The 24,016-nt window shown below is 48.3% G+C and overlaps 2 protein-coding genes across 2 annotated transcripts in view; one reads left to right on the forward strand and one right to left on the reverse strand.

The window, feature by feature from the left end:
• EIF3B (eukaryotic translation initiation factor 3 subunit B) overlaps nucleotides 1-733 on the reverse strand; it is a 21,119-nt gene extending 20,386 nt beyond the window's left edge. The window contains 3 exon segments of the mRNA XM_080980106.1: nucleotides 3-87; nucleotides 90-211; nucleotides 214-733. Coding sequence (XP_080836232.1) covers nucleotides 3-87; nucleotides 90-211; nucleotides 214-664 — 658 coding nt within the window. The 5' untranslated portion in view covers nucleotides 665-733.
• Nucleotides 734-9,861: 9,128 nt separating this feature from the next.
• SNX8 (sorting nexin 8) overlaps nucleotides 9,862-24,016 on the forward strand; it is a 37,659-nt gene continuing 23,504 nt past the window's right edge. Inside the window, exon 1 of the mRNA XM_080981152.1 lies at nucleotides 9,862-10,004. Within this exon, the coding sequence (XP_080837278.1) occupies nucleotides 9,953-10,004 (52 nt within the window). The 5' untranslated portion in view covers nucleotides 9,862-9,952. The remainder of the gene's footprint in view (nucleotides 10,005-24,016) is intronic.

Below are 24,016 nucleotides of genomic sequence, written 5' to 3' on the forward strand. Positions count from 1 at the left end.
GCTGAACGAGATGCCCTCATCCTCCTCTTCCTCCTTGCCGCTTCCCTCCTCCTCCTCCTCCCCGTCCTTGCTGGGCTTCTCGGCCTTTCCTCCTCCTCCTCCTCCTCCTCGGCCTCCTGCTGCTGCTCCTCTTTCTTCGCCTCGCCGCCTTCGGATCCCTCCTGGTCCCCCTCGGGCTTCTCGGCCGGGGCAGAGGCAGGGGCTTCGGGGATTTCTCCGCTCCCGGCGGCTCCTCTTCGGCGGCGGCGGCTACAGCGGCAACCTCGGGCGGCTCCTGAGGAGGCGAAGGCGGCCCGGCGGCCGGAGGCGGAGACGGTTGCGGCTGCTCCCGACGCTCTCCAGCGGCCTTCTCTTCCTCGCCGGCGCTGCTGCTGCTGCTGCTGCTGCTTCGCGGCTTCTCCTCCTCCGCCTCCTCCTTCTCCTCGCCGCCGCCGCCTTTTTCGGGCTCCGGCTCCTTCTTCCCCTCAGGCTCCTCCGCGGAAGGCCCGTCCGGCAGCTCGGCCTCCGAGTCGCCGCTGCTGCTGCCGCCGCCGCCTCTTTCTCCTTCGCCGCCGCCGCCGCCGGGCTCCCCTCCTCCTCCTCCTCCTCCTCCGGGCCCCTCGTCCTGGGCGGGAAGAGCGGCGGGGGTCTCGGCGGCCGCCGGGCTCTCCTGGGTCTCCTGCATGGGGGGCTGCGCGGCCTTCCCGCTCGCCTCACACGCGCGGCGCACGAACAGGCAAGGCGGCGCGCTGGGCCGAAAGGGGGGAGGGAGGGGGCACAGAGCGCGCAGGCGCGCGCGCAGGGGAGGCGCCCTCTCGCCGGGCCATGTGCGCGAGAGCGGACCCGGCGGCGAGTCTCGCGAGACGGGGTAGGAACCAACTCGGCAGAGGAGGGGGGGAGGAACGGATTCCAAAAGCGGCGTCTTACTGCGTTGTATATGTTAATCTCCTACGTTAATGGGCTAGGACAGGGTTTGCGATCGGTTAACGGCCAGTTATGCTTTCCCCCTAGGAATTAGGCGTTTCGGTCTTGAGGTACGCTCGCTTCACCCCCCACCCCCTCCTTTAGAACAATCCTGGTGGTTAAGTCCAACATGGCGGCTCGAGGCCCCGCATTAAGCCCGCCCTTAGGTGGGGTCGGATGGACCATCCCAGAGGGAGGGCGGAGGTGAAAGTAGTGAATAGCGGTGTCGTCATCGCGTACTTCTAATCATATTATTAATGTTGAAATATATGTGTACCCTCCCCCCTATTTTAAATTCTAGCCTATATTAATCGTAAGCTGTCACTGTGGAGGAGATAGTAGCAAAGAGGAATCAAGCACCCCTTCAAAAATGACCGAAATGGGTCCAACTGGCGAGTCATCATCCTGCCAGGCGCGTGAGCTGTACTAAGTCTCTTCGCAAAAAGGGGGACGGTCTGAGCATGTCAAGTAGACACATAGTGGGAAGCCTAAGAATTTGTTCTTTAGTCGTTTAGTCGTGTCCGACTCTTCGTGACCCCCTGGACCAGAGCATGCCAGGCACTCCTGTCTTCCACTGCCTCCCGCAGTTTGGTCAAACTCATGCTGGTAGCTTCGAGAACACTGTCCAGCCATCTCGTCCTCTGTCGTCCCCTTCTCCTTGTGCCCTCCATCTTTCCCAGCATCAGGGTCTTTTCCAGGGAGGCTTCTCTTCTCCTGAGGTGGCCAAAGTATTGGAGCCTCAGCTTCAGGATCTGTCCTTCAGGGCTGGTTTCCTTAAGAATGGATAGGTTTGATCTTCTTGCAGTCCATGGGACTCTCAAGAATCTCCTCCAGCACCATAATTCAAAAGCATCAATTCTTCGGCGATCAGCCTTCTTGATAGTGCAGCTCTCACTTCCATACATCACTACTGGGAAAACCATGGTTTTAACTATACAGACCTTTGTTGGTAAGGTGATGTCTCTGCTTTTTAAGATGCTGTCTAGGTTTGCCATCGCCTTTCTCCCAAGGAGCAGGCGTCTTTTAATTTCGTGACTGCTGTCACCATCTGCAGTGATCATGGAGCCCAAGAAAGTAAAATCTCTCACTGCCTCCATTTCTTCCCCTTCTATTTGCCAGGAGGTGATGGGACCAGTGGCCATGATCTTCGTTTTTTTGATTTTGAGCTTCAGACCATATTTTGCGCTCTCCTCTTTCACCCTCATTAAAAGGTTCTTTAATTCCTCCTCACTTTCTGCCATCAAGGTTGTGTCATCTGCATATCTGAGGTTGTTGATATTTCTTCCAGCAATCTTATTTCCGGCTTGGGATTCATCCAGCCCAGCCTTTCGCATGATGAATTCTGCATATAAGTTAAATAACCAGGGAGACAATATACAGCCTTGCCATACTCCTTTCCCAATTTTGAACCAATCAGTTGTTCCCTATCCAGTTCTAACTGTAGCTTCTTGTCCCACATAGAGATTTCTCAGGAGACAGATGAGGTGATCAGGCACTCCCATTTCTTTAAGGACTTGCCATAGTCAAATGCTTTTGCATAGTCAATGAAGCAGAAGTAGATGTCTTTCTGGAACTTTCTAGCTTTCTCCATAATCTAGCGCATGTTTGCAATTTGGTCTCTGGTTCCTCTGCCTCTTCTAAATCCAGCTTGCACTTCTGGGAGTCCTGAAGAGGACCTGCAATAAATGCCAAAGGGAAATGGATCCTCACGTGCAATGAATTGGGCCCTCTCCAGATTTGTGCTTTATTTGCAAGTGAATTCTATGCCATTTCCTTGGTGCAGGCTGCATTCTTAACCATACATTTAAAGCAATGATGATACCACTTTAAACTGGCATGGCATGGCATGACATTTATTGATTGATTGAATTTATATACCGCTCTATACCTGGAGGTTTCAAGGCAGTTCACAGAACAATATCAACATATAAAACCACCAAAAAAAGAATGACATTTTAAAAGGGCATAGGATGTCAATCAAATCAATCAAGGGCCTCATTAAAAAGGAACGTTTCTGCCTGGTGCCTAAAGGGATGTGGGTGGCGCTGTGGTCTAAACCACAGAGCCTAGGGCTTGACACTGGCTCCCTCGGCCAGTAAAGCGAGATGAGCACCACAACCTCAGAGTCATCCGTGACTGGACCTAATGGTCAGGGGTCCCTTTACCTTTACCTAAAGGTGTATAATGAAGGCACCTGGCAAACTTCCCTGGGAAGAGCATTGTACATTCTTACATTCAAGCCATACATTTAAAGCAATGGTGATACCACTTTAAACAGGCATGGCTTACCCCCCAAATTTTGGGGGGAAATGTAATTTGTTCAGGGCGCTGAGAGTGGTTAGGGTACTCCTATTCCCCTCACAGTGCTACAGTTCCCATACATGGCTCTCTTTCTGGTTCGCCAGAAGCGGCTTAGTCATGCTGGCCACATGACCCAGAAGCTGTATGCTAGCTCCCTCGGCCAGTAAAGCGAGATGAGCGCCGCAACCCCAGAGTTGTCCACGACTGGACCTAATAGTCAGGGGTCCCTTTACCTTTACCTTTACCTTTATACTTTTATATTGGTCTGCTTTGTGCTACAAGTCTGCAAGCTGCACTGATGTTTTGCAGAGCAGTTACTTCCTTTTGCCTTTTTGTATGCTATGAGATAAATTTTGACAGAGAGGTTAAAAAAATAATTTGCCCGTAAACTGTAATAAGAATCCCTTTTACTTGCCTGGATGGGGGACGGAGAGGTGTGTATTTGTTTGTGCAAAGGAACCTCTGATTTATGTGTATCTGCCATGTAGCTTACTTCACAAAGGCAAGGGCCACATCCATTGCTTGTCCACTTTTCATCTGGCCCCACCCACCTCTAACATGTGATCCCCGGATATTGCTAACAAGACAGGGGTGGCCCATCCATGAAGCAAGGTGAGGCAACCGCCTTGGGTGGCAGGATCTACAGGGCGGCCAATGTGGCCTCCAAGGAATGTGTTGCCCGATGCTGCTGTTGCAGTGACAGCATGGCTGCAGTGGTCTCAGAGACTGGAACTGCTAGCAGCCACCTCCAATTCCGCCTCTTGGTGAATAGGAGATCCTGCTGGTCTCCTCTCACCCCTAGAGAGGGAATGTTGGGGGTTGCCTCCTGGGGTCAGCATCCATCCGGTGTAATTCAGACTGGGGCCCTTTCCTACCCTGCAACAGCCTTTGATTCCCACTTCTGTGATGATGTAGACATGCATTACCCGCCTTGTTCCTGATGCTGATCTTCATCATCATCACCATCATTTTATTTGTATGCTGCCTTTCCATAGTTAAAACAATGCTCAAGGCGGCTTACAACATGACAAGATTTACATCATTACCAACAGAACAAAAGTCATAAGCTATAAATAAAACACATCAAAAAGTACACAACCTGGTACCAAATAGTATGGGAAACAGCCATACTAGAAAAATTAACCAATAAACTGAAACTGACACGGGGACAAATAGAAGAAGACACCTTCACCCCTGTATGGCTCCCCTTTATCACATACACAGCCCAACAAGACAATGACAAAAATCCACCAGCAGCATACCAATCAATATGGCTAACCTGATCCAAAACACCCACCCCACTCACACATGAAAACAAAGACTACCACAGCCAACCACAAATGAACAACCACACCCTAGGCCGACCCCAACCTCTCTCACCACCAAAGGAACACAAGTGAACAGCAAAGAACCTGTACAAGCAACGCTGACACCAAACTCTACATATAGTAAGTAAAATAGAAACATCACCACCCGACCCCACCCATCTTTCCCTCCTCCACCTCTTTCCCTCTTTTCTTCCCAATGTCTCAACAAATGAAACTGATTTGTAAAAATGTTACATGGGGGGGGGGGGACGAGAGAGAGACATTGCACAGGCCTTTGTAAATCAAGAAAATCTTTAATAATAACAATAACAACAACAACAACATAAAAAGTACACAACCAAATGGAAAAAAATTTCCACATAAATCATAAAATCTAAAACTAAAAATACAACATTAATATCAATAACAATTTAAAATGACATAGATAAATATTAAAACAATTTAAAAAGGGAGCCCTCTCTGTCAAGCAGCAGGAGCAGCAGCAGTCCTTTATGGAGCCTGCCAGGCCCTGCCCCAAGTCAGGTGGAGAGAGGCAGGGCACTTTACTTTTCTTCACGTATCCTTTATTCCTTTGTGGGGGAGGCACCATTTTTTGGTTTGCCTCAGGTGCCAACATGTATTGGGCTGACCATGGTCACTGGCAGCATATGGAATGGCACCTCCATCCAATGCCACTCATTACGTATCACAATAAGGTTAATATGTCAGTGAAATTTCTCCCGTCGCTGCTTCTTCATACCTGTAAAGTTTTATCAGAATCTGTTGTTCTCAACTTGAAGCTGTTAAAAGCACATAATTGTGGAATATAAAAATAACAATAATGATTAATGTTGTTGTTGTTTAGTCGTTTAGTCGTGTCCTACTCTTCATGACCCCATGGACCAGAGCACGCCAGGCACTTCTGTCTTCCACTGCCTCCCGCACTTTGGTCAGACTCGTGTTTGTAGCTTCGAGAACACTGTCCAACCATCTCGTCCTCTGTCGTCCCCTTCTCCTTGTGCCCTCCATCTTTCCCAACATCAGGGTCTTTTCCAGGGAGTCTTCTCTTCTCATGAGGTGGCCAAAGTATTGGAGCCTCAGTTTCAGGATCTGTCCTTCCACTGAGCACTCAGGGCTGATTTCCTTAAGAATGGATGCGTTTGATCTTCTTGCAGTCCATGGGACTCTCAAGAGTCTCCTCCAGCACCATAATTCAAAAGCATCAATTTTTTTGGCAATCAGCCTTCTTTATGGTCCAGCTCTCACTTCCATACATCACTACTGGGAAAACCATGGCTTTAACTATACGGACCTTTGTTGGCAAGGTGATGTCTCTGCTTTTTAAGATGCTGTCTAGGTTTGCCATCGCCTTTCTCCCAAGGAGCAGGCGTCTTTTAATTTCGTGACTGCTGCTTGTGGTTACCCTGGAGTTAAAAAGTGCTCTGTACATTCTTTAGGGAGGCTTCAGTCTGGATCGTTTCTTTTGGGTTCTTGGTTCCAATACTTAAATCCCAACATGAAAAGTTATCCGGAAGTCCTGCTCTGTGAGCCCTGAAGTCTCCAGTGTATGAGAATTTGATTGGGGTTGCTATTACTTAAAAAACAGTATTTGTATTAAACATTTCAGAGTTACAAAACAAAGGCGGAGATAATGAACACTTAATGAGCTCTCTTGGGTATTGTTTTCTGCAGTGCAGCAGCTTATGGCAATGCAGATCGCAGGCTGCAGTCAACTGCGTTGTCAAGGCAGGACTTTGGGGCAGAGGTCCAGGGCCCCACTCAGCAGGAGGCCCCCCTCCCATAGAGGCTGGCTTAGCGAGATGAGCGCCGTAACCCCAGAGTCGGCCACGACTGGACCTAATGGTCAGGGGTTACGGCACTCATCTCGCTTTATTGGCTGAGGAAGCTTGCGTACAGCTTCCGGGTCATGTGGCCAGCATGACTAAGCCACTTCTGGCGAACCAGAGCAGCGCACAGAAACACCATTTACCTTCCCGCCGGAGCGGTACCTATTTATCTACTTGCACTTTGACGTGCTTTGGAACTGCTAGGTTGGCAGGAGCAGGGACCGAGCAACGGGAGCTCACCCCGTTGCGGGGATTCGAAACACCGACCTTTTGATCGGCAAGCCCTAGGCTCTGGTTTAACCCACAGCGCCACCCGTGTCCCTTAAACAGTAATGCATACTGACAACTAAATGAGGTGTCCCTGTAAGACCATTTTAAGTACATGGAGTGATGTATACTGTTCTATCAATCAGGACCCCAAGAACTGTTAGCATATTCCTACTCTCAGATAAGGCCTGTGAATCCAGAGTCAGAAAATTACCTGTGCCATCTTATGGATAGACCAACTTCTTGGGGGCTGCTGGGATTTAGCAGAACTTACTCCCAAGGAAGAACTGAAAAAAATGAATATGGAAAAAGGATGGGCAACATATAGAGAACTACTGGACTTCACAGACACAAACCTGAAGAAGATGGAAGAAGTTGGTAACCAGGTGACAGACTGGTTGCAATCACACTGTCAGTTGAATGAAATATTTAAAGTTGATAAACAATGTGGTTTTATAGAACAGACCTCAGAATTTGACAAAGAGCTGATAGATAACAATGAGAAGTTAATTTCTAAAATGTACAAGTTATTATTAGAATAGGAGACAAAGGATGAAATGGTGAAAACAGCAATGATCAATTGGGCTGGAGATGTGGGCCACAATATGGGGTTAAATTTGTGGGGAAAGCTGTGGGAAACAGGATTAAAATTCACGGTCTGCTATGCTCCTAAGGAAAATTATTGGCAAATGTTTTACAGATGGTACTTGATGTCAAATAAATTAGCAGAAATGTGTAAGTCACAATCAGGTAAATGTTGTAAGAGCAAAGCTACGGATGGAACTTTTTACCATATGTGGTGGACCTTCAGAGTAGTTAAAGAATAATGGTAAATGATATATAATGAATTAAAAAATATATTTTGGAAGAGTTTTCCAAAGAGGCTAGAGGCTTTTCTGTTAGGAATAATGAGGTCTGAAGTACCAAGTAAACAAATAAATTTATTTGTGTTTGCCACTACAGCATCGAGAATCCAATATCCACACAGATGGGGAGAGGAGATAGTACAGTGGTACCTTGGGTTTCAGACGATTCAGGTTACAGACACTTCAGGTTGCAGACTCCGCTAACCCAGAAATAGTACCTTGGGTTAAGAACTTTGCTTCAGGATGAGAACAGAAATCGCGCGGCAGCAGCAGGAGGCCCCATTAGCTAAAGTGGTACCTCAGGTTAAGAACAGTTTCAGGTGAAGAACGGACCTCCGGAACGAATTAAGTCCTTAACCCGAGGTACCACTGTACCTACAAAGGAGGAGTGGCAGATGAAATTGATGGAATATGCAGAATTAGCAAATTTAACCAGCAAAATTAGAGAGGAAGAAGATAAAAGTTTTTAAGAGGAATGGAAGCTGATATGGAGTAAGCTCAGCAGTTATAGTTTATAATGAGAAGAATTTGAACGTTTAAATAGTTAGAAAAAATAGAATATGCAGCAGGAATGGGTAACTTTAGGGAGCCAAGGAAGGATAGACGAGAACCTGATGGAATAGAATTAAGGATTGATGTAATGTATCTATTTTTTCTTTCATTTTTTCTTTTATTCTTCAGCTCTGTATTTTGTACTTTTATAAATTCAATAATAATGATGATGATGATGATGATGTGTATTTAGGCACTGGCAGGTGGTAACATTTTGACTTGGTGGTGCTGCAATTTTTAAGCCCCATCACGAGGCGGCTTGTAACGTGCCATGACACATGTGCAGAGTGAAAACAGAACTGCGTGACTTTGAACTTGGGTTGTTTCCCCTCATCCCTGTTCTCCTCGTTGGGAGAGATATGCCCTTCAGCAGGCCATGGCTGCACCTGAGGAGAGATCATTGCTTCACATTTTCAGCACCAAGCCGCGCACTGCAAGGGTGAGGGGTGAGAGACTCCGTGTTGCCCAGCAGGTAATGGCTTTTCCCACCTGCGCTGCCCCACCTCCAGCCAGAGGAACCTTCAGAAGAGAGCTGCTGCCATGGGCATTATGCGTATGTGCATTTTAATGAGCTGAACAGAGCGATTATGAGTCATGGGGATGTGGGGAGTGTGCATGAATTCAACACTGCTCAATTCATATTTTTTTTGGCAGCTGTTTTGTTAATGTTGCTAATATTTTATAGATTATGAACGCTGCACTGATTTGTTAATCACATAACATGACTTTTGCTTTAATTGTGACGTTTAGCTTATTTTCCAGTTGGTGCTTTGGTAACGGTGTTTTAGAGATTGCTTTGTAATTGCTTCGCTGACTATTTTTTAATCAGTCTACATAATTTATACCGTATTACACTGCTGGATGAACAGCTCAGTCGGTAGAGACTCTTAACCTCAAGGTCCTATGTTCGACAACGTTGGGCAAAAGATTCCTGCATTGCAGGGGGTTGGACTAGATGACCGGGGGGGGGTCACCTCCCAACTTTATAGTTCTATGATATATGTATTTGTGATGTGCTATCATGCTGTTGTTGCTTATTGCTTGTAAGCTGAGAGAGAGAATGAATCTTTACTTGTGTCAGCCATCTGCCATAGCAATAAAACAACAATACGATATAAAAAGAATAGGAATAAAAAATCAATTACAGAAAATACATTTTAGAGTTCTGAATCAATAGTCAAATAGTGGATCTTATTCTGATTGCCCCAGCTAAAAACCCTGCAACCTTGTAAGCTGCTTTGGGATTCATTGGGATGAAAAGCGGCATAAAAATATAATTAAGGCATTTTTCCCCAGCCAGAACTCCTTTCCGGCACTTCTCAGGTGGGCGCCACTGCCATTCTCAGAGAACAAGGGAGGCGTTCATGGTGAGTTCCGGCACCTCTTTTTCTAGAACAGCCCCGAATAAATCAATCCAATAAATAAAGTATGCTGAGCTGTTCTCGGACGTGCGACACGTGCGCCGGCCAGGAAGCTGGGCAGCTGCTGCTGCTGCTTTCTCCGTCCGCAGGGAGTCCTGCGCGCCGCAGTATATCGAGCCCCCCGCTCCCGTTTTCAGAACCCACTGGACGCGCGTCTGACCCGCTGCACGTCTGAACGCAGGCTCGGGAAAAGGCGCGGCGGGGCTCGGCTCCAGCAGCAACCAGCCCCTTCTCCCCTGTGTCCCCAGCGCGCTCCTCTTCGCCTCGTCCCGGGCAGCAGCAGCAGCAGCCAGCGAGCCTCTCGCCCGCCCCGGCGCCGCCTCCCCGGCCGAGGGGGAGCGAAGGCGGGCGGGCGGGAGGAAGGGGAGGGCGCCAGGAAGGGTCCCGAGGACGCCGCCACCGCCGCCGCCTCCTCCTCACATGACTGCCGAGAGAGAAGGAGGCGAGCCATGGACGAGGAGCCGCCCGCCGCGGGAACGGGGGCAGCCGGAGGGGCCTCAGGTGCGGGTTGCGCTGAGGGGAACCCGGGGCCGCGCGAGGGGCAAGCGCGGGCCGTTAGCTCTTTCCTGTTTCTCTGCACCGCTGAGGTATTATTGGAGCGGCGGCGGCGAGGAGCCACAGCTGCGCCTCTTGTCGGGGAAGGGGCTGAGGCACCTGGAGGACCTCGTGAGGCGTCCGCCCCGGCACCTCCTTCGCCGACAAGCCCCCACCCCTGGGCGCCCTCGTCTCCTTGAGGGGGGCTTGCGGGAAGGCGGCATTTCCACGCCGCGCTGTCGCCGCTCTCCGAGAAAGTACAGCGGCAGTCCTTGCATTATGTAGATAGAGATAGATAGCCTTGCAGTTGGCGGAGTCGGGAGAAGAGGGCAAAGGAAGCCTTTCTTCCTCCGCGCGGCGCCTTGTTAATCTGCGGAACTCGCTCCCGCGGGGACAGCGGCGGCCACCCAACTTGGGTGCCTTTCAAAGGGGAGTAGGCGAATTCCTCGGAGGAGGAAGAGGAGAGGGCGATGGGTGGCTACTGGCAGGATGGCTTTGCTCCGCCTGAACAGTTGGAGGCAGCGATGCTTCTGAAATGACCAGTTGCTGGAAACTACAGGAGGGGGGAGACGGCTTATTTATTTATTTATTTGAATTTATACATGCTATTGGGGGCAGAAAAGCACTGCTTGTGAGAATTATGTAAGGAACAGTGGCAATTCATAAAACGGTTCTTGACGGCCTTGGGAAGACAAGGAGCACCCATGCTAAAAAAATTTTTGTCTTGGTTCAGCCCCTTTATGTATTGTCATGCGGCAGTTTCACATTTCACTACTTCTAAAGCTACTGTGGGAAATAGTCGTTCATGAATAGTTTATTTGAAACAGTTGTGGTTATTAATCTACATAGAAGTATTTATATGTGTCACTTTGTTTCTAGGTGGCTATCCTCTCTGCAATATTATTTCTTTAACTTCCTAGAGCAATCCTTTCTTTCTAGGGTTACTCAGGCCCACTGAGTTCAATGGGGTTTACCGCTATGCAAGTGTACATTAGTTTGCTGCAGCAAAAGAAGTCGTGTGTTAACCTTAAAGGCTAGCAAATTAGCCTTAGTTCGGTAATACTGTACATTCTTTGGCAGGTACCACAAGATACTTTGTAGTATTTCTGTACTGTACTATGGCATGGGAAATAGTTGTTTTGAAATAGCTTAGGTCATGTTATTTATTATTATTCTCTTTGAATTAGTAGTATTTCTATAGCTACGGTGGGAATCAATCTTTTAGCAATACAGTGGTACCTCTGGTTAAGAACTTAATTCGTTCTAGAGGTCCGTTCTTAACCTGAAACTGTTCTTAACCTGAGGTACCACTTTAGCTAATTGGGCCTCCCGCTGCCGTCACCGCACAATTTCTGTTCTCATCCTGAAGCAAAGTTCTTAACCCGAGGTACTATTTCTGGGTTGGCGGAATCTGTAACCTGAAGCGTCTGTAACCCGAGGTACCACTGTAGTTCCTCTGAAATAGTTCTTCTGCTTAATGTGGAAGTAGAATCTGACGCTGCTTCTTTTGAAATAGTATTTCTAGCAAATGTGGAAGTCTTTGTAATCTGCTTCATTCATGGAAAAGGCCTGGTAAAACCCAAGCAGGTTTTGAGATAAACATTTAACAGTACAGTTTTTATAGGCTGTCTGACAATGCTTAATGTTCACTTGTGTGACTAATGCCTAGGTATGTTAAGCTAATTGCCATATCTTCTGCTGCACAAAATTTTCTGTTAGCACTAAAGTGAGGAATTGTGCTTTAGGAGCCTACTTAGCAATATGATTTTGCAGCCACATAGGTTAGATAACTGAGATCTTTATATGCTGAGGAAAATGGATGTCATTGATGGAGGAGGAAGGTGTGTAGCTTGTTAGCAGAGTATTTGCTTTGCATGCAGAAAGTCCCAGGTTCAGTTCCTGGCATCTCCAGATAGGGGTGGGAAATTTCGCTGTTTGAAATGCCGGAAAGCCTCTGCCAGTCAATATAGATGGGGCTTTTCACCCCAGCTGGAACTTGCCAGAACTAAGTGGGCGCCATTGCCATTATAAGAGAACAAGGGGGGCATTCGTGGTGAGTTCAGGCACCTCTTTTTCTAGAAGAATAGCACTGAATATAGACAATATTCAATTAGATGGACCAGTGTGGTCCTATGTTTGTTCCCTAAAATTGTTTGGTCAAAGGCTGGAAATCATAGAATTGTAGAGTTGGGTCATCTAGTCCAACCCCCTGCAATGCAGGAATCTCAGCTAAAGCATCCATGACAGATGTCCATCCAACCTCTGCTTAAAAACCTCCAAGAAAGGAGAGTCCACAACTTCCTGAGAGAGTCTGTTCCACTGTCAAACAGCTCTTACTGTCAAAAAGTTTCTGCTGATGTTTAGTCGGAATCTCCTTTCTTGTAACTTGAAGCCATGGGTTCAAGTCATACCCTCCAGAGTAAGAGAAAACAAGCTTGTTCCCTCTTCCATGTGGCAGCCCTTGAGATATTTGAAGATGGCTATCGTATCTCTTCTCAGTCACCTCTTTTCCAGGCTAAACATACCCAGCTCCTTCAACTGTTCCTCATAAGGCTTGGTTTCCATTCCCTTGATCATCCTGGTTGCTCTCCTCTGCACACCTTGTCCACATCCCTCTTAAGTTGTGGTACCCAGAATTGGATACAGTATTCCAGGTGTTATCTGACCAAGGCAGAATATAGTGGTACTATTACTTCCCTTGATCTGGACACTATACTTTGGTTGAGGCAGCCTAGAATAGCATTAGCAAATACATTTGAGGAAAATATATGAAAGTTCCAGGAGGATGGAGCAACTTGCACTGAAAGTGCGCTCAACAGCATGCAAGCCTGTTATGTACTGAGTGGAATAGGATCCAAACTGTAGCAGTCTGATTGGTCCTAGAACAATAGGATCCAAAAGGCAGCAGTCGGATTGGTCCTAGAACAATAGGATTCAGAATGCAGCAGTCTGATTGGTCCTAGAACAATGCAGCAGTATGATTGGTTGGCAGGAACCACCCAATCCTGCTCCAGATAGAAGTGAATCCACAACCTGATTGGCTTACAGTAGAATTCCAGAATTAGCCAATCATGTGCAGCCCATTGTGTAAATAATGTATATAAAGCAGATACTGTGAGGGGACATTTATTCATTCCTCCTCACCACTATGAGCTGAATAAAGAGCATGAAATCACTTTGCGACTCTGAGTATATTTCACTGGCGACGAAGGTGGGATCCCGCTGAGCTGACTGCCACACACAGCACCGCAGCACCGCCAACTGCCGCACCGCTGCCTCGCACCGTGTATCCAGGCTTCAGCTCCGGGGCACAAGGAACTCAGAATGGCAGCCAACAGCAGCTTCTCGCCATTCAAACCAGCATCTGGAGACTGGGAAGCGTACACCTCCCGTTTCACCTTCCTCCTAGAAGCCAAAGGGGTCACCGACGAAGAAGACGCCAAGAAGAGGGCGATATTCTTCAGCGTCTGCGGAGAGGAGACGTTTGAAATCGCCCGGGCTCTCCTTGCGCCTGAAGACGTCGCTACTGTTCCATACAAAACAATAATGGAACAGCTGAAGGGGCACTTTTCGCCGCAGCCCTCAGTGGTGGCTCGTCGAAATGCCTTCTACGCAAAGCGGCAAGCCCCTGGGGAAACCATAACTGGGTTTGTGACCTCTCTCCGCCAAGCCGCCCGGTTCTGCAACTTCTCAGAGCTGGAGAACATGCTTCGTGACCGCCTCGTCGGTGGCCTAAAGGATGAGAAGCTGCAACGGCGCCTCTACGCTAAGAAGGACCTAACGTTCCAGGTCGCTCTGGAGGAGGCCCTGGCAACAGAAGCTGCCGAGAGGTCGACCCAAGAGGCACGGCCGAGCCTGCCATCCCAACCGAGGGTCCACCATGAAGACCTCACCGACGACTCAGGATCCGACAGGGAGGAGGTGCACCGAGTACAGCAGCGCACTCAAGCAGCGCACAGACCACAGCTGCCTCGACGAGAAGGAGGGAACTGCGCAAGCTGCGGGGAGAGTCACGAGAGGAGGACCTGCCGTTTCCGCAACGCAGAGTGCAGGCAGTGCAGAAAATCGGGACACATCGCCCGGGTGTGTCGGGCTCGGCCCACCCGACACCAGGCATCAGATGACCAATCCAAGAGCCCCAGGTCCCGGGGCCCAACGCACCAAGGCAACTCGACGGAGCTCACGGACTTCCAGGTATACCAGTTGCCCCACCCCAACGTAGAGAAAATTTATGTAGAGGTACAGATAGAGGGGGCCCCATGCCGCATGGAGCTTGACACGGGTTCAACTCTATCCATAATCTCGGCAAGGACCTTAAGGAAACTGTGTCCCACTGGGGGTCCCAAACTCAGGCCGGCCCCATTCACCCTCCGGGACTTCCAGAAACGTAAGGTCCCCACAATGGGGGTGGGGACCTTCAGGGTGCAATACCGAGGGCGGACGCGGCAACTGGACTTGCTTGTGGTCAAGGGCCCCTACATTAGCTTACTGGGATTGGCATGGTTTGGACCACTGGGGCTAGCTGTCACCGGGGTGAACCACACTAGCTTACAAGTGGACGTGGACGCCATATGCAAGGAATTTCCAGGGGTTTTCGATGGGAAATTGGGACAGTATACGGGCCCCCCCATTGCGCTACAGCTTGACCCCGCAGTACGACCGGTCAGGCTCAAGGCCCGCCGGGTCCCGTTCGCCTTGAAACCCCGTATAGACGAGGAATTGGACCGACTCGTAGAGCAAGGAGTGCTGGAGCCGGTGCCTAATGCTCCCTGGGAAACCCCAATCGTCACACCCGTCAAGCCTAATGGTTCGGTCCGCATCTGCGCAGACTACAAATGTACCATAAACAAGGCCCTCACGGCCCACGCATACCCAGTGCCAGTGGTCAGCCATGTCCTGGCCACCCTGGCTGGGTCGAAAATTTTTGGCAAGCTGGACTTGGCCCAAGCATATCAACAGCTGCCAGTAGATGAGGCCACAGCAGAGGCACAGACGATTGTGACGCACAGAGGAGCGTTCAGGGTAAAGCGGCTGCAATTCGGTGTCAGCGTGGCACCAGGCATATTCCAGAATATAATGGACTCTCTCCTTAAAGGGATTCCTGGCGTCACCCCCTTCTTCGATGATGTGTTGATTGCCGGCCCCACACCAGAGGAGTTTGAGGACCGCCTCCGCACCGTTCTGCACCGTTTCCAGACGGCGGGTCTCAAGGTGAAGCGGGAAAAATGTCTACTAGGAGTGCCTCAGGTGGACTTTCTGGGATTTATGGTGGACGCAGAAGGGGTCCACCCGACTGGGGACAAGGTACGGGCCATTTGTGATGCCCCAGCGCCCAAGAGCAAGACTGAACTTCAGGCCTTCTTGGGACTATTGAACTTTTACCATTCCTTCCTTCCCCACAAGGCGGCGGTAGCGGAGCCCCTACACAGACTCCTGGACAAGCGGGCCCCTTGGGTGTGGGGCCAGCGCCAGGAGGCCGCATTCCAGGCAGTCAAGGACTTGCTTGTCTCAAACTCGGTCTTGGCACACTTCGACGAGAGGCTGCCGGTGGTGCTAGCATGCGACGCCTCACCCTATGGCATTGGAGCTGTCCTGGGGCACCAACTCCCGGATGGAAGAGAGGTACCGGTGGCGTACTTTTCCCAGACACTCAACACAACCGAGCGGAACTACTCGCAAATCGACAAGGAGGGTCTGGCAATCGTAAAGGGAGTAAAAAAATTCCATGATTTCTTGTACGGGCGGCCCTTCACCGTGGTGACTGACCACAAGCCGTTGCTTGGCTTGTTTGCCCCCGAAAAGCAGACCCCCCAAGTGCTGTCTCCTCGCGTCCTCAGGTGGTCAATTTTCCTTGCCAGCTACCAGTATGCACTGATTCACCGACCTGGGAAGGCGATGGGCCATGCGGACGCCCTCAGCAGGCTACCACTACCGGAAACAGGCCCTGACCCAGCACCTGCACAAGAGGTTATGAGCCTGGAGCTGCTTCCCGACCGCCCCATTCAGGCACAAGAAGTTGCACACCATTCCAAGAAAGATAGGGTCATCTCCCGGGTCCTGGACTGGGTGTGGAGGGGATGGCCCAGCAGCAGCCCCGGGCCAGAATTCGCCGGCTACACAACCCGCAAACATGAACTGTCGGCCCACAAGGGGTGCCTGTTATGGGGAAGCAGAGTCGTTGTTCCCCAGCCCCTCTGCAAAAGGGTCCTCACAGCCCTACACGAGACACATCCAGGGGTAGTAAGAATGAAGGCCCTTGCCAGGAGTTATGTGTGGTGGCCGGGGATCGATGGAGAGATAGAGGCCTGGGTCAAACACTGCCAGGCCTGCCAAGAATCCCGCCCAGATCCCCCAAGGGCCCCAGTCCAGTCCCGGGAGTCCGCCCGAGCACCATGGTCACGCCTGCATGTGGATTTCGCTGGCCCCTTTCAGGGGAAAACATTCTTCATAGTGGTGGACTCCTACACCAAATGGCTGGAAGTCGCACTGGTACCGTCCACTTCCACGTCCGCAGCCATCCGGGTACTACGCAGGCTGTTTGCAACCCACGGGCTCCCTGACACTCTCGTCTCAGACAACGGGACTGCATTTACGTCAGGAGAATTCCAAACCTTCACAGCGCAGAACGCCATCCGCCACATCCGTTCGGCGCCGTTCCACCCTGCCACCAATGGCCAAGCAGAACGCATGGTGCGGACCACCAAGGACACCCTTCGCCGCATGACGCAAGGGGACTGGGAGTACCGCCTTGCCACATTCCTTCTAGCACAGCACAGCACCCCCAGCTCAACGACTGGCCGGAGCCCCGCTGAACTACTAATGGGTCGGCGCCTTGCAATCAGATTGGACCGCCTTCACCCCGATAGAGCTCAGGATGAGGTAGTGGTGGGGGAAGGCAGGAACCCCCGGACCTTCGAGGCCCAGGACCCAGTGTACGCAAAGAATTTTGGGGCAGGCCCAGCATGGGTACCCGCCACAATCACCAGGGTCACTGGCCCCGTGTCGTACGAGGTGCTAACGGATGGGGGGCAATGCTGGCGCCGCCACTGCGACCAGATACGGCGACGATTCCCGGGAGAAAACCAGGAGGAGGACAGGTCAGAGGAGTCCCAAGGGAACAGCGGGGCAGTGAGGCCCATAGAGCAGGAGGGGCCAGCAGGAGAGGCAGAATCAGTAAATACAGAGAGGACCCGTGAGGCCGAAAGGACACCGGAACCAGAACCACGACTGAGCGAGCCGGTTGCACCAGACCAAACAGCCGCATCACAGCCAGCATCCTTGGAACACGAGCCAGAACCCGGAGCCCGGACCAGGGAACACCCCAGGCCACAACGCACACGTAGGCCGCCGGCATACCTTGAGGACTATGAATGCGACCTCCCGGGCAGGACTGGAACTTAGAGGGGAGGGGTGTTATGTACTGAGTGGAATAGGATCCAAACTGTAGCAGTCTGATTGGTCCTAGAACAATAGGATCCAAAAGGCAGCAGTCGGATTGGTCCTAGAACAATAGGATTCAGAATGCAGCAGTCTGATTGGTCCTAGAACAATGCAGCAGTATGATTGGTTGGCAGGAACCACCCAATCCTGCTCCAGATAGAAGTGAATCCACAACCTGATTGGCTTACAGTAGAATTCCAGAATTAGCCAATCATGTGCAGCCCATTGTGTAAATAATGTATATAAAGCAGATACTGTGAGGGGACATTTATTCATTCCTCCTCACCACTATGAGCTGAATAAAGAGCATGAAATCACTTTGCGACTCTGAGTATATTTCAAAGCCCAAGTGACTCAACATGATTTTCAGACGCGTTTTACTGATTGCTCTGCCCGCCTTTTGTGTGAAATTAGAAGAGAGAAGGAATTCTTGATTTGAATTGTTTCGAAATGCTTATTTCTTGTAAAACGGATTCATCCTTCTATCTGTTTAATGGCCTTTAATGTCCATACACGCAGCACCAAAAGATAATATTCTGCTCATGTATGCTGAAATCCATATCTTTTCTTGATAAGTTACCTCCTGACTCTCTATGAATCAGCTTCCAGTGTCTTGCATCATGCAGGCACAATCCTATGCTGACAGAGCAATCCAAGCATACTTGCTTACACAAAAGGAAGTCATAATGAGTCCAGCGGGTTTTACTTCTTAGTAAGTGTGTAATACCATTTCTTAAAGGAAGGATTTGCATCCTTTTCGTTCATTATTATGTTGAAGTTAGTAAAGTTACGGTGTCATTCCACCCTTCTTCCAAGGATTTCTGAGCCGCATCCGTGGTTCTGCTCATCCTCTTATTCTCACAGCAACCCTGTGGGAGGAGGTTAGCATGTGACTGCGTGAGCTTCACTTCAGCAGGGATTTGAACCCAAGTCTTCCAAGTCCTAATCCGGCACTCTATGCACTATGCCATACTGAATATAATTTCTTAAACTGTTTTCACAATCTGTATGCCGAATCCTTGGCAGCAATTCTCTCTGTTCAAACGTATGATGCAAATTTGTAAGTGGAAAATAGAAGCGAAGGAGAGTTGCTTAAGGCCACCCAGTTAATTTATGGCTGTCATGAGATTGGACCAAGGTCTTCCTAGTCTTGATTTCTACATTGGCTATTAAAAATGGCTTGGCCAAACAGAATATTCCGAATAATCCAGCTGTTTCATATTGAAGGTTGTTTTTGGCAGAGGGAGTGTGTGATTTTCCTGGCGTGAGGGGAAGCGAAGAATTGCAGAAGTGAGACAGTATGTGTCACTTAGTGAAACTCCATGTAAACTTGTAGGCGGTAGTTTTGCCTTCTGGTGAATTCTAGCAATGCTGATGTGGTTGGGGGTTTCCGGGGGCGGGGGGTAAACCACCCCCACCACACACAAAATCCCCTAACCCCTTCATAGGAGGAAGTTATTGATGGACAGTTGTACATCTTCCTACGGGATTGTTTACTTCTGATTGTAAGTTGCTTTGAGAGCTTTTTTTAAAAAGGAAGCAGGATTTTTAAAATGATAATCTGGTAAATACTTAATTGAGAGTAAAGTGTGCTGATTTCTTTGGAACTCACCACCATGTAATCCTGATTATAGTCTCTGTCAATAGATAGAAAGTCACGAGCTGGAAATCTATCTCTAGAATAAGATAGGGAAGAAGGAGGAAAGGAAAGGCTGATGAATGATCCTTCATTATTATGTTCAGATCCTTGGCTCCAAATTGGCAGGGAAACATCTGGTTTTGCTAAGGGGAAATCTAGGCTCCCTGCATTATTTGGACCCAGAGTCCCCACCCCCCACAGGTCACGGCTTGAGATAGTAAGGATGAAACCTTGTCTGTTCTTCCTGGTGGACTAGTCACATTGCTTCCTGAGGAATTCCCCCCCCCCCCTTCCCATTCTCTTTGGGATTGTTGATTTGCTGAGGTTGCTATTATGATGCCCATTTTCTATTTTACGGTACCCTTGAATATTTGCATCTTGGAAAGAGTTTGGCAAATGCAGCAGCAGTCGTTTAGACAAACAGTTTTGTCCGGACCCCGAACCCTAAGATAATTATGTGTTATGCTTGCTTTTATGCTTGCGTAAGTTCTGTCAGGCTCTGTGCCAGATAGCTGGAAAACAGAGTGACGCTTCTCAAAAGCATCATGACCAAAACTAGCTTTTCCTTATAACTGAAATTAGTTTTTCCTTTTAATATTGTGTATAAAACTGATGCAGCCTAGCAGTGTACTGTTGTGGGGCGTGCATGCGACAGGGATGAAGTATCTCAGCATCATGATCAAAAGCTAAATTTGTTGATCCTCCTGTTCGTTGAGCCTTGGTGGGTAGCTCTGAAAGACAGGGCCTTCTGCGTTGTGACACCATTGCATTAGAATTCCCTCGGTGGTGGGTGTACTTGGCTCCATCTTGTCACCATTTGGTCAAGATGGGGCAGTTTTGAGAGGTCTTGGTTGACTCAGGTTTGTGATGATGGTGTGCTTTTACAATTGTGCTTCTGTGTAATTTGGTCGTTGTTTATATGAACATTCATTCATTCTGTTAAATTGTTGAGCTAAATCATAAATGGGGGAAATCTTACTTTTTCAGTAACTTGCTATAGATTTTAATTGTATCATTGTAAAATATTTCGAACATATAATATGTATGGCAGTGGATTATTCTGCCAGTTTGTTTTAATCATATTTTGAGTGGCCCATTTATTACTGTACTACTATATGACTCCTTGACTTCCACCTGCACTGTGCCAGGAAGATTTTGGGCATCACATGGTAGGACAGAATCTCAAACAAAGATGTTGTTTCCCAAGCCCACAATCCAAGCATGTTCACACTCCTGTCTCAGCGACGTCTACGCTGGCTAGGTCATGTTCACAGAATGGAAGGTGGCAGCTCTATGGGAAGCTGGTTTCTGGTACTAGGCTTGTCGGCAGACCAACTCTGTGTTACAAAGATCATGACATGAAGGCTGGCAACATTAACCTTGCAGTGTGGGAATCCCTTGCAGATGACCTCTGTGCCTGGAGACAGTCGGTCAGGTTGTGTATCTACAGCAGTGACTGGAGGAGAAATGACCACAGGGAGGTGCAGAAAGGAGTGCAGAAAGAAGTGCAGAAAGAGGAGTGCAGAAAGAAGAAATGCCATAGTACCCCTGCTTCAACACAACTGGACACCTTCCTCTGCCCCAGCTGCAACAAAACATGTCTCTCCCATATTGGTCTCTAAAGCCACAGCAGGTGCTGCAACTCTTCAACTGTTTGACTTCATCCCTGAAGGTTCGCTCCTCCATTGTCTCCCGAGACAGACAGATGCCAAACAACCTTATGACTCTGGCTAAGCACTTGAGAGCAGGATAAATATAAATGGGTTCTCCTTAGGATTCTTTTAAATTTTTGTGTTAGCCGCCTTGGAAGTAATCAGCAAAAGTTGTACACTCCTCCCAAGCTTTGCATGATGGTATAGAGGTAGAAGAGTGGGGAGAGGAAAACGGTCTGGGTCAGCATTGGTCTAAAACCTATTTGGGATTGAGGAGCTTAAGAAGAAGTTTGGGGTGGAGGCAAAAAGCCTGGCGAGCTAGGATGTATCACAGTGACAGCTTGGAGGAAAAAGAAGCCGTTGACTAGGAAACAATGTAGACGAGGTAGTTGTCTATGCACAATGTCATTGCACTGATAGCACAGTCATTTTGGATAAATGGGATGCTGAAGAGATTTGGTTTTGGGGAAGAAAATGCTTGCTCAACTTTCTTGTTCATTTTTCATGCTGGGATGGCTCACACAAAGGGATCCTAGTGTTCCCAAATTGATCTATCAATTTATGTTGCACCATGTTTTATTGCAGGCATAGGCAAATTTGGCCCTCCAGATGTTTTGGGACTACAACGCCCATCACCCCTAGCTAACAGGACCAGTAGTCAGGGATGATGGGAATTGTAGTCCCAAAACATGGAGGGCCGAGTTTGCCTATGCCTGTATTATTGCGTCAAAGGAGCGGTGTTGGCAGCAGCAGGGATAGTAGGAGTTGGTGCTATTCACGTCTTGTGTTGATTTTGAAGTCTGTACCAGCAGTAACGCTATAGGCCAATTTTATCTGATAGGCAGCAGATGACAGTTCTTAAACTAGTTTTCTGCAATCTTTGGATAAGCTTCAAGGTAAGGTGGTGTTTGGATTTGGAGGGAAGGCTCAGGATTGTGAAGATTTCTTGAAACCTGACCTCCTCTTGAGTATGGCATTGGTGTTTCTCCTCTCAAAGTTGTGCAATACAAAGATAGACAGCAGGAAACGTAGGGCTGTTTGGGGTGCAATGTTTTATATTTGCCTATTTTTATTTTATTGTCTACTACCATGACACTGTTTGAATGAGCTGGCGGTTTGGAAATACTCTTACAAATAAATAACTTGGAAGGCATGTGCGCAGAAACAAGTATAAAACTGTCAGAAAAGTCAGACATAGGCCTGACCTTTGAAGCTTCCAGAGTAGCTCTCACAAGATATATGTGCTTGTATATTTAGAAGATAAGTATAAAGCGTAGTGTTGGAACAAGAACGTGCTCTGACTAGGATTATCTTGATTTCACTCGCTTCCTCTCTTGGCTTCAGTCATTGTGAATTCCATCTATAGCTCCACAAGAACCATTCACAGCCCTATTTATTTATAATTGTTTGAAATGGAAAATGCAAGCCACAGTTTCACCAGTGTGTATATATTTGCGTTACAGTTAATTGCATTGTGTGATTATTGTGTGACATCTATTGTGCGACGATTCCTTTGGCCATAGGAGGTGCTGAGTAGCGTTGTGTTTTAACATAACGGTCGTGTTGTCCAAGGTCTCCAAAAATGAAAGGGGCCTGCCATTGAGCCAGTCAAAGTATATGCAGCCTGCGATGTGCTCACATGGAGATAGTGCTTTTCAGAAGGAAGCAGTTGTATGTCATCCAGTTCACTGAGGTTTTTGCAACTTAAATAAATAACTCTGCTTGGTTTTGGAAACAACAGCTCATACCAATGGTCTGAGGGCACTGTCCATCCTGGTCTTCTTGGCTGGTGATCCTGGGTCTGTTCGCCACTGATCTTTGCCAGCCGGATGATAGATATGCTTCTGAAGAGCTTCAGAGGACATTGTCCTCCAGACTTGCCATTCATTCCCTGGCAGTGGACTTCTCTTGATGTTATTCCACAACACGTCAATTGAGTCCCTTGAGGGGCTGCTTTGTGAGTTGTGTACTTGGCAAAGGGATTAGTCTTGGCATCAAAGCCTGAACTTCATACTCAATGACTTTGTACTAGGAACTGTACTGCCGGATATAGTAAATATTTGATGTAATAATGAAGGGGCAACTTGTTTATTTATTTCTGTTTTCGTCCCGCCCCCGGTTGTGGCCTATGTAAACTTGGCCTTGATATTATAAAGCATTTTGGAGACTCCCAAGTACAGATAACAGTTCTGGACACGAGCATTCAAAAGGAAAGACTGCTTAGAGTCATATGATCAGCCTGGCAGCTTGTATTATGCTTCATTATCTCAGCATTTTCTGTATTCTAGAGCCAGCAGGACAGATTTAAAGCACTCTCTCTCTCTCTTTCTTTTGCAGGCATATCTAATCTTTAACAACCATTCTGTTGTTTATTAGCTATCTAATGCTGATGAGGCTTACAGTGCAGTGGAAGAAAGCTGCCCAAGTAGTAGATAAAACTACATTATTTCTTTGAACGGCTTCCAGTTGGATTCACTTCTTATCTAGCTTTGGACAAACAAGGATGGATGTGTATTTAGGTGATATGCCTGTGCCAGAAAAATACTGAAAGGTGAAAATATGGTGTCAGGTGTTTTTTTTTGGTGTGTTTTTTGGTAAATGGCAGCAAGTGTTAAAAGAACTTCATAGCAGAAATGCACTGGTGTGGGCTTCCTTCGCCTGACCGTTGAGCTGGTGATTTCCTTGCCTTTTAGCTAGGGATGCAATGTTGAGTTGACATGAAAACCCGTACTTGGTGTTGGTGCTGACCTTTAAAGCCCTAAAAGGCCTCGGCCCAGTATACCTGAAGGAGCGTCTCCACCCCTATTGTTCAGCCCAGACACTGAGGTTCAGTGCTGAGGGCCTTCTGGCGGTTCCCTCCCTGCGAGAAGTGAAGTTACAGTGAAGCAGGCAAAGCGCCTTCTTGGTAGGGGCCCTCTCCCATCAGATGTCAAGGGGAAAAACAACTACCGTACCTGACTTCTAGAAGACATCTGAAGGCAGCCCTGTTTAGGGAAGTTTTTAATGTTTGATGTTTTGTCGTGTTTTTAATATTCTCTTGGGGAAACCCAGCCAGATGGGTGGGGTAGAAATAAGAAGAAGAAGAAGAAGAAGAAGAAGAAGAAGAAGAAGATTATTATTCAAAAGCACGTCCTATTTTCTTCAGTGATTATAGGGTTGCAACATAAATCAGTTAGATAAATGGATTAAAAACATATCTTTCGAATCAGAAGCTGCTTCCAATTAATAGGTCAGTAGAACATACTTTA

The sequence above is a fragment of the Podarcis pityusensis genome (genome assembly GCF_964106645.2).
Source record: "Podarcis pityusensis genome assembly, chromosome: 14".
Taxonomy (NCBI): Eukaryota; Metazoa; Chordata; class Lepidosauria; order Squamata; family Lacertidae; genus Podarcis; species Podarcis pityusensis.